Raw genomic sequence first — 11557 nt, forward strand, 5'->3', positions numbered from 1 at the left:
TCATGAGTTCTACGTGCTGATGTTTTCTCTCTAGTTTCTGTTTTCATGTGATAGCTTGGGTGGCCTGTAAGTACTATTTTAAATGTGTGAAAAGAATAGATATTGGTGCAAAAGTCGTAACTGTGGATCCGTCGTTCTAACTTTGGATCTGCACTTATGACTTAGGACTCTTGTGTTTGAAACTTCTACACCAGTGCCCCAAATACATTTTACTTTTAATTAGAATAGCACTTACTGGCCACTATAGATGACCGGTTTTTTCTAAAAACTTTAATCATTTGCTTGGTAGTAACCTCTCTTATGTATTTCCTTTTCTCGCAGCCGAAGCCCACTTCAAACTAGTCCTCAGTAACAATTAAAAAAAAAGGGTTAACTCAAACGTTTCAAAATGCAAATTGAAATAGATAACGAAGATAATTGATGTCTCACTCAAGCAGAAATGTTTAAATTAAAGATCGATTTGTGACTTGATTTTTTAGCTAGCTTTTCCAAACCATTGCCACATGGCATGCAGCAATGAGAAAATTCTGACCGTATGTCTTTGGGTCTTTGGAATTGACAGATTGAGAAGAAATATAACTGCCTAGAAGATTTGACCAACGTTAGTCCGTTAGGGTTCACGATATAAGCGTAGAAAAGTAAATCAAATTCCAGAATAAAGCCGTAACTGGCAAAGAGTGAGATATCTAGGTAGATTGTGTTTTTTCGGTTTCTGTCGTAGACAGAGTTATTTGCAATAGCATATCACAGGTGTGGAACCTTGCTCAGCTATTTAGGTCGATTTTTTTCCTTGTAAACCTTGGTTTATATTCCACGTTTCTTTTGAATAACCAATTGGTTAATTACTCGCTAGTCAGGATTTTTATCAATCGGCTCTCTCTTCTTGGCATTTGTTTATCATAATTATGAGAATAGTAACATCTAAATGCTTACTTTAAATAAAAAAATCTGTTGGAAACGAATCACTCAAAATATAAATCATTACGTCATTTGAAGTTATGACATTTGTTTTTTTTATAAAGACTTTCCTACGCTTTCTTCACTGTCTTTCACTACACTTATCTTTCCTTGTTTAATTTTTTGCAGGTCTCAAGAAGAAGGAATGGGTTATGTAGTCTTTTTTTTCTTTGGAAGAAATCTGTTGATTCACTGTTTAATATGTTTAACAAATGGAAGACTTTACATGATAAAGAGAGGTCTACTCCTTATTTTGTCTTCATTTTTCAAGTATGAAGTATGAAGTAAGAGAGACCACCAAAAGAGGGCATCGAAGGCATTAGCATTAGAGAGGCGTCTGTAGAAAATCCTTTTATCCTTCTATAGAGAGACACAAATATATGGCCGAATGTCGTCTCTCTTTCCCGGTCACTGATTTGCAAAGACATTCCGAAATTAACCTGTTAGTGTAGGGCTGTTACCATTAAACTAAACTAAATTTAAATCACAATGGCGCAGCCTGGTGCTTAAATTGCAAAACTTGACGCAAGATATCCTCATCCTCTTTCAAGCGCAAATTAAAGCGCAAACAATAATTACTTTTACAGTAAATGGTTTGTGAACCCGGGGGTAACATGTAATAGTGTAGTTTGATCGTCCGTAATGTTATTGGCTGTAAGACTTAAGTGGCGTAGGTCGGTCGTGATTAGTCAGTCTCGATCCGTTAGTGAAGTTAGATAGTTCTCTTTGGTTCGTTTGTAATGTCCATGTCGTGAATGAGTCGTTTGTATGGTGCCGGTAGTGGTTGACACCTGTTGAGGGAAGTCTGTTCCAAGTTAGTAAACCAGCTTTCCAGGTTCAGTCGTTGAAAGTATTTGGTGCTGTTGGTTAAGCATTGCGCAGAGTCCCAGTCAATAGTGTGGTTCGTAAGTCGGTGATGTTCAGCAATGTGATTGTTGGAATCGACTTTCCTCGTCGCTCGTTTGTGTTCAGTCAGTCTAGTTGTGAGGTTTCTGCCACTCTCACCGATGTAGGAGGCCTGGCAGTCGGAGCAATTGATCTTATGCGCCACTCCCTGTCTGTTCCTCGGTTTGTCTTTGTCTTTGACAGTAGTCAGTAACTGACGTAGTGTGGTAATAGGTTTGTGAGCGACACGGATAATGAATGGTTTTAGGATGCGCGAGATGTTCTCAGATATGTCCTTTATGTATGGTATAGTTGCTGTGGTCGTAGGAGTTGCGTTGTCATTAGCATCGATAATAGTAGTAGGTCGGTGAGTGTTACGTTGGATGAAGTCTTCGTTGTAGTTGTTCATTGAAAAAACACGGTCAAGGTACTTGTTCTCGTCCGATAAGCTGTCTGTCGTATTGCATACTAGTTGCGCTCGTCGCGTAAGAGTCCTGATAGTTGTGGCTTTGTGTAGGATGACTCGTCCAGTAATCTGTCGGTATGTGTCGGTTTCCTGTAGACTGTTGCCCGTAGTGAATTGTCGTCACGGCTTACCAGGCAGCCTAGAAAATGTAGTTTACCTCTCTAGTAAACTGTATGTCAGTGTTTTGTTCGTTAAGGTGGTGGTGGAATGCGTCGATTTCGTCGTGTCGTACGGCGGTGAAAGTATCGTCAACATGGCGTAACCAAAGCGGAATCGTTTTTCGGTAAGTCGAAAGGGCGCTTTCCTCGATGTTCTGCATCACAATTTCAGCTACAAAAACAGAAACTGAAGACCCCATAACTGTACCGTGTAACTGCTTGTAGTGATTACCGTTGTACTGAAAGTAAGTTGACGTCAGGCAAAGGTTTAGTAAGTCCATAATGTCCTCTGTCGGTAGCGGTAGAGGGTCGGTAGATTGTAGGATAGCAGTCTCACTACATTGTAGTGCCAATTAGGGTTTTGAAGGAGACAGCATATGAGATCGTTCCATCCTTATGCGAACTATTCAACAAGTCTCTCAGACTCAGCTTCCTTCCCATGGACTGGAAACTGGCCAACGTGGTCCCTGTATTAAAGAAGGATAATAAAAAATATGCCGAGAACTACAGGCCAATCTCGCTACTGTGCCTGGTTTCCAAGGTGATGGAACGTTGCGTGTTCAATTCAACCAAAGACCACGTGTACGGTCTGATCGAGAGCTCACAAAACGGTTTCATAACGGTCGTGCGTGACGCAGTTGGTAGAGGTACTCGAATACATCGGCTCCAACTCGACAACGGGGGTCAGGTTGATGTTATCTACATTGATATGTCGAAGGCTTTTGACAAAGTGACTCATCGCAAACTACACAGGAAGCTGCGTGATTACGGTTTCAGCGGAAAGCTTCTGGTCTGGCTGGAGTCCTACCTCCACGATCGGATGCAGAGGTTAACGGCACTCGGAGTGAACTTGCCAACTCTAGCTAATCAGAATGAACAAAAGAATCGGCAAAAGGGGTTAACTAATCAAAAGTCATTATATATTTTCTCGCAAAAGAGGGACGTCAAGGAACACGATTAGTTTCAGGTTTTCGTAAACGTTGCCTCGCCTCCGTTTCACCTTGGCGAGAGGAGGGAACGGCTACGTGTAAGCTATTGGTGACACTGTCATTAAACCTTTAGAAAGCGTCCGGAACCTTGAGTCCTGGTTCGATGCACATATGCAATTGAGCCTTATCAGATCCCTGCATGATCTCTTTTGGATTTCTTCAAACTTGCATTTGTGGCTATGTCTACAAGGAGATCTGAGGATTTAACAAGGTCTGATTAATAAGATGAAAGGGGCACATTTGATGTAAAAAAAGTGATATGGTGATACAAGAGAATATATTCTCTCGCGTGATATAATAATGGTGATTGTGATGATAACGATGATGATGATAAGGATGAATATGAAAATACACATAAAGTTAAGAGTGATCAAAATAATGGTATTCAAAAGTTTGGTCCTGAGTTCTTATTCTTAAATCCAGTGTTTCCTTTGTTATTCGTCGAATAAAGTATTATTTATTTATTTATTCATTTATTTATTTATTTATTTATTTACCATATTACAAGCGTTCCCTCTCTACAAGGCTTATATGCTCGGATTCGGTCAGGTTCGCAAAGGTTCTTAATGTTTCAGCTAACAGACCCCACTCTTAAAAACATTAAGACTTGGGGCTGTGGCTGGTGTGGCGGGCAAACTGTTCCACTGCTTTATAGTTCTAGGTAAAAAGCTGTATTGAAGATAGGTTTTCTTTTCGTAGGGAATCCTAAAGGATTTGGCGTATTTAATGGTTCGAACCCGGGGGGAACATTTGATCTAGCAGTCTGTTCGTCCAAGCGAGGGTAGTTCTTAAAGGAACGTTGTCAGTAGAGGTGACCAGCGTTTCGTCAACTTCAATTCGCGGAAGTCATCATCAGAGTCGAGTGAAGAGTTGTTGTCAATTGAGTATATTTAAGTTCGGTCATTCGAACTGATTGGTTAGTTTGGCGGCCAGAGAATGTAAGGGAATGCTGTACTGATTTATATGCCACAAGCGCTGAACATAGGACACGATATCATGTCTCAGTTGACGATGGCTGAATGATGTTTTAATAGCGATTAATTCCCCCTCCTTAATAAGTTGAGTTCTATCTAATAAAAACTGTTAAGCATTGTTTAATTCGAAACGATTACCTGAAGACCAATAAAGGCATGATATTCAGCTTACAGAAACTGAAATCAGTGAAGTTTTTGGTCATGCGCGCGCGCAAACGTTTTCCAGAATGATGCATGGAAACAGGTGTTCTGCCCTTGATACAATTTCTTCTATTAGGATCTAAGTTCTATTCTCCAAATAGAACTTACATCCTAATAAACTTGTAAAAACTTCCTTTGTGCTAATATTGATACAAAAGCAAGACACAACGGCTTGTTTTGCTTTATATTCCAATTATTCGACGCAACGAGGTCAATTAAGAACTGTGTAGATAATTAGGTCGTAATTGTGTGAATGCCTCCTATAACTGTTGAACGGAAATTGATTTTTTTCAAAAGCGTATTTCCTTGTTACCTTTCTCATCTTGACTGTTAAGTGCTCTGAACATTGTGCGAGCTACTTTTATTCATTTGATAATTTTACCTGTAATGGTGATTTGCAACAAATATTGACCCTCGGTGCACGATGTATCATATTTTATTTACGATCGCTGACCAGGCCATAACTCCTCCAAACAACTTTCCCTTAACTAGGAAGTGGAGACCAGTGGCCGGCTTCAAGTCAAAAAAATAACTTTACTCTATCGCCAAAGTGTCATCAATAAACTGCTAGAATTTACCTCAACCACCTTTCGACTAAGTCAACATATAATGATTCGGCAGAAATTTTGTATTTTGTTTGGTTTTGTTTTCTTCTAGCCTTTTCAGTGGGAGCCACTGTAAACTGAATCGAAAAGGTTCTACATGAAATATGTGTAAGTTCCAGGTGCGACAGTTTTTTTGTGTTGGATTCTTTGCATGTGTAAAGTTCATTATGGAAGTCTTTTCACCCCTTAACTGGCGAACATTTATACTTATTGTTTCGTTAGCGCCTTTTTTGTCCTTTTACTGCCACCTTATTGCCGCCTTATTGCTACTTCGCATAATTTATCGTGTACGTATAGCAGTGATATGCCTGTTTTCTAGTTTTTGTACTAAGCGCAGTTCAGTAACGAATCGCCGTTTTCGCTCGTCCTTTTTCTTCTTTTTTTTTTTCGGCCTTAACAGTGTCAATCCTACTCTTTTGAGTGGCCGTAACAATATAAGTGTTTTATGGTCCACTTTCCGTCGTGCCGTTTGTTATTTCTCATTATTATGTCTTGTGTAGCTTTTGTAATTGTTTGTTATTTTAGTTTCAACTTACGTCATTTACGCCGATGAGGAATTAAAGTGAATTGAATTTATTTCTACACGATGTGGAGCTGTTTATTCCGTGGCCATAAATTTCGCGTGGTTCAGTTTCAATATGCTTTAATAGATGTTTGTCATGACGCATAAGGAATGTGAAGCGTGGTTGCTTGAAATGTTTTTTCTTTGTTAATTACGTAGAAAGTTTTCCCAAGTTGAGGAAATTATTAGCTGGCGGTTGAAATAGTGCCACCCGATAATTTCTGTACATATTTTGATGACTTCTCAAACAAAAAAAAATTTTCCATGCTAAGAAAATTCGTATCTTTTTTTAAATTTTCTTTCAAGTCATTCATATCTTTTTAAATCTAATTTAAAAATTGTTTTCCATTTGTCGTAGTCTCCTTGAGTGGATTTTTTTCTTTCCAATTTTATTAATATTAAAAGATGCAACGTTAAACAATTTTTGAAAAGCTACCTTCAAAATAATTATCTTTTACAACGTCGCAGTTTTATTTTATCTCCTTCGCCATTCCATGAAAAAAATTGAATCTCCTTCATGGCGGGATTATCCCTTAGCAAAGATAAAAGTAAGAGCACAGATACAGATAACGTTAAGTTTTTCGAGACTGTTATTTTCCCTATTAAGCAGAGTCCTTCGATGCTAGTCGAATTAGCCCTAAATAACTTTCTCTTTGACAGATATCAGATGTTTTGTGTGGATTGAAAAATCAAACAAATCAGACAAAGACAAAACTCTTCTTTCCTCTTTCTTTTCCCGTTGAAATAATCGGGACTTTCCCTTGTTAAGAGGTTATTCCTGTTTTGTCAGTTTAGTCGCACGACTGGGTCAAAAGTTTAATAGGCTTGCAATGAAGAGAACATTCATAAACATTCTTGTTCGCTCCCTATATTACCGAGAACCTAAAAATATACTGTAATTCCGACAGTCGACCGGAACTAAGCACACTCTAGTAGTCAATCAATATTGGCGGCAATAGAAAACGTTTTTAGGTGTACCTCATATCATGTTGATTTTAAGGGAAAACCCCGTTGAGCAGTTTCGATTTCGAATTCAATCGTTCAATAAAAAACAGCGAAAAAGTGCTGAGACTGTTGAACTGATTGAATTATCTCTTTTTATGATCGCTCTCCTGGCGTTGATCTTTATGCTTACTATGCATTGCGTCAAACATGGCAGGTAAAAAGAATTCAACGCGAATTGTATTTACATAGAAGTAATTTATACATGTCCGCACAAACCGTAAAAGGTCCTATAAATAGATCATACGTCGTGTCATTCAGACATCTACAAACTGAATAACGACCTTTGAAAGACCGTGCGTCAGTCGAATAATGGAGTTCATTCTATGTTCTTTTTAAAATAAGTTGCATTTTTGTTAACCGCACAGAAAATTATTTCTGTTGGAAACATCATATTTCGAAATTGAAAGTGAAAGAGCTGTGTAAGCAACTCCAGTTTTAATGTGAGTTAATTTCATAGGACGTTTGACGATTACCTCGTAGATTTATGGCAAATATATGTGGCAAACTTAAAGAGAGGGAAATTCCCCGTGGAATTATGAAACAAAACTGTCATCTAAGCACTAATAGCGCCGTTGAATTTATATTGAATGCGTTTAGTTTTACGTAATGATCTATTTTTGAAAGCATCTGTCGTTTATGACAGACGTGCAAAGTGGGAAACCAGGTCACTTTGGCTCTGAGTTCTTTATGGCCAAAAGAATGGCCAAAATAAAATGGCCAAAAGATGGCCACACTTTCACTTTCAATTTCGAAATATGTTTCCAAGAAGTTTTTGCTATTTTAGCGTTTGCCTTCAGGTACATCAGAAGCGGTGAACTGTTTGTTCAACAGCCAGTTTTACATAATGAAGGTAGGCTGAGCTGCAGCGTCAACAAATATATTCCGCGTTGCACGTATCCTTTCTAGAAAGTATTCTATTTGACAAAACATGCTTATTTCATTGAGAGACATATAAACCATATTTCAATTCTTTAAGGAGGAAAACCCTCATAAAAAGCCGTTTTCACTAATACATGAAAGGTAGTCTTTCTACATTGACGAATATGAAAGACGCCTTAAATTCTCTGTAAAACTGAAGAAGTTTCAGGGTCGACGTAAGATCGTGTAATTTTTGGAAATGATTTGAATCAAAGATGCTAAATCTGCGATGTGATTTAGGTTTCTCTCTTTGCCAGTTGAATGAGCCACAGATAGCTTTATGTTTGACACATTTCAGATGTTTTGTCGGAATAACAAAAATAATTGAGCCAAAGTAGTAACTTTCGTTTGAAATAGCCGAGACTTTCCCATACATTCTGGTTTTCATTTGAACAAGTGTAGCCACGCAAAGGGAAATGCTTTCATAGGCTCTCGAGTAAGACAAAAAAATTAAACGTTCATGTAAGCATGTCTGCGTTTTGGCATTGTGTCAATATGAAACCGCGTTGATGATTATCGCCTTATATGACAAAATATATCGCATATCGAGAGGAAGACAGGGAAATTCCCGAGGAATCATGAAAAAAAAAATTGTATTTGATCATCATGGTTCTGAGTTCTATATGGCCACAAGTTTCCACTAGAAACTTCTTGCTGGTGTTTTCGGCGTTTGTCTTCAGGAACACTAGAAACAATAAACTTTTTATTATACGAGCCCTCCTACACGATAGGGGTCGGTAACCGTGAGTTGCTTCGTCATCATAAATTTCAGCACTTATTGAAAATTTTTCTGAAACTTCCGGCTCTTTCACTAAAGCACTTTCCCAATTTATTGAACAATTTTAACAACACAGCACACCACACGCACAAACGCACACATGCACCAATCGCGCGCTTCAAAAGAGAAAAAATTACAGACGATATGCTGTCGTTGGCGTTGCGGTTGACTGAGGTCACATCGTTTCTTTCTTAGTAAGCACCTTTTATCTTTAGGGAAAAACCCCTTGTTTTGTTTTCCGTTCACCCTGATTAATGAAAGGAAATATTGGTATGCATAGACAAATCTAGAGAAAGCTATAATTACTCTGTCTAACAGGAAAAAATCCAACGTGGACACGTGCTTGTGTTTATCGAATGTTATTGGATCGTTGGGGAGAATCACATGATAAACGTTGGAGTTTCACGTGATAAACTTGCGCAAATTTTCAAATAACAAAGAACATAATGGATTTAATTTCTGATGTGACAAAACAAATGAAAAAGTGTTTCCGAGAAACCTGATTCAGTTTAAAAATATTTTGCGTAGGCACATTGTCAATGATGGCGACAGCATCTGTTTCCGTGCTCTGTCCCCCTGAACTTTTTCTTAATTAACAGTCTAATCTGCGTTGAGGTTTTTGAGAGGGAGAAACGGAAAAAGTTCTGCTGTGAGTGGATAAAGTAACCACAAATATATGAAGCCTAAAAACAGGAAGTTAGGAGGGATAAGATTTGGCACGTTTTTTAACATAATAGTCTCTTTGTTTTCACCAAGGTCATCATGTGACGGATTCTAAAAATGCTCTGTAATCGTTTTTAATAAATGCTTGCTCATCACTTTCGAATGTGATGAGCAAGCATTTATTAAAAACGCTTACGAAGCATTTTTTTTAACCCGTCACATGATTGTATGAACAAGAATTTTTCTCTTAGCAAGACTGAGAGCCAGGCTACCGCAATTGATGTTCAACTTTTTTGTCTTATTCACCAGTACGTTGGCGTCAAGGATGTTCATGTTCCATCGGTGATGTACATAGGAAACTTTATCGCAAGGATTCTTCCTAAAATAATTTCATCGTCATTGCTTAGGTGCATATAATATAAACTGCTTCAAAAACTGAAACAAAAAAAAAGACTTATATAATCAACTGAACTTTCTCTAACCCTACTTTATGTCTGCTTTCTGACCAAGTCATTTTTCTCAAGTTTTCAGATTATAAGCATAAGCAGTTTTTTCGTACATAAGCATACTCCCTCTACCTTTCTGTCTGTCACTTCCCAAGTCACAGTAAGTTCCACATGAAATTACTAGGAATTTTTTTTTTGTACTTTTGGATAGGATTTCTATTAACAAAAGAAGTAGCCTTGAGCAAGTAGTCTTACCGGAACGAAACATACGGATAGGTGTGGGGGCTGCTTTACAGATAACAGTTTGGGCTTAGTCAGTAGGAGAGTATAACAGGATAATTTTAGTATTATCAACTGAGTTGATGAAATAAAAAGAGTTACAAAGCTGACCGGTTTCGAGCGCTAGCCCTTCGTCAGAGCGACTAGAGTAATTGTGGGTTGTGAATGTTTTTTCTCTGCATAGAAACACACAAAAAATCCATTATTCCTCCATTGGAACGCGATGTGATGTGAAAGTGCATTGCGCCAACTGTTGCGGAGCTGAAAAAAGGCTCCAAATATCCCAACGTTCGGGATTTAGTAAAATTTACGAAATTTGTGCTAGCCAACTTGTCTCTAAGGCGCACTAATTGTGACCCTCCACGGGATTTCAGGGAATAAGGTGAACATACACACACGGCACGCTCGCACGCTAAAACAAAAGAACTAGCTTTTAACACATGAGCTGCGTGTTAGTTACTCGCCTCATCAACTTTGTAGCCATTGTCTTGCTTCGTACGGTGGTAACAAAGCCGGAACGTGTTAACATCTTGCATGCAACTTTGCACGATATAACACGGTGACCGTGCCAATTTTATAGCACGCCTCCCAAAGTTGAAGTGGCTTTCGATTTGAACAAGAAGTACGTTCTAAACTGTAGGGCTTTTTAAATCACCGATACGCCCGGCCGATACGATTCTCAGTATCCAGTGCAACTTGACATGGAGGGTTCATTACTGAGTGAAGCGATAAGGATTTATATTTTACAAGGTAAGAATTAAGTTTTAAAAAATTAATTCATGTTTTCAAACTGAGCTTCTCTGGACCTTGTGAAACACTTCGTGCCTACTGAATTCCTTGTGAAATCCTGAGGGAAAGAGCCGTGATTTGCTGTGAATGTTTCCTTTTTTATTACAACTTCGAATAGGACAGAAGATCTTCTTTATTTTCGCTTATATTCTTTAAGTAATGTACTAGGTAAAATTTCTGCACAGCCCCATCCTACATTATGCATTCAGTTCTTGGATAGAGAAGACAATGACAAAAACAAGATATCGCCATTGGGAAAACAGATTTGTTTTACGATGGTATGGGGCTGTGCGAAAATTTTACCAAGCTCTACCGTGTTAGCCAGATATAAATAATGGTTACGAACACGCTTTCCAAAATCAATTGTTTTTATGCGCATATCTGCACGGTAAGCAAGTCATGCCATTAGCGTGTAAGTGTGTTATAACGTGCCGTGTGCGTACGTGCGTTCATCTTATTCCCTGAGACCCCGTGGAGGGTCACAACTGTTAAATATTCCACAATTTTCAAACCTTACGTCCACTTCGATAAAAGTATTTGTTCAAAATTTAATTCAAGATAAGAGCGCTTTGTGGTTGTTGCAGAAAAAGGGACAAGTTTGATTGTTCATCGTAATAAGGTCCTACCATAGAACACTGAAAAGTGAACATCCCACGCAATAAATGGTAAGTTATTCGTAAACATTTTCCCCGTGCGTTGCAAGATTATGTGAAGAATAATAAACAAAGAGTCCTCAATTTGGCGCAAAAACATGCGAAGAAAACTGTAGGCTTCGAGCAACAAATAATCAGTCCGCGGACAAATATTCGTGCATATGTTACCTTCTGTGGAAATGGAAGCAAATATGTTGCATCTCCTGTTCCCGTTAGGTCTGCTTTTTCA

General features: G+C 38.4%; 1 protein-coding gene across 1 annotated transcript; it reads right to left on the reverse strand.

Moving 5' to 3' along the window:
- Positions 1-1669: 1669 nt before the first annotated feature.
- Positions 1670-2251, reverse strand: LOC136283954 (uncharacterized). The gene has a single exon (XM_066173561.1). The coding sequence runs from the start codon at positions 2249-2251 to the stop codon at positions 1670-1672; it is 582 nt and encodes a 193-aa protein (XP_066029658.1).
- Between the last annotated feature and the right edge of the window lie 9306 nt (positions 2252-11557).

Source organism: Pocillopora verrucosa, chromosome 10, assembly GCF_036669915.1.
Source record: "Pocillopora verrucosa isolate sample1 chromosome 10, ASM3666991v2, whole genome shotgun sequence".
Lineage (NCBI taxonomy): Eukaryota > Metazoa > Cnidaria > Anthozoa > Scleractinia > Pocilloporidae > Pocillopora > Pocillopora verrucosa.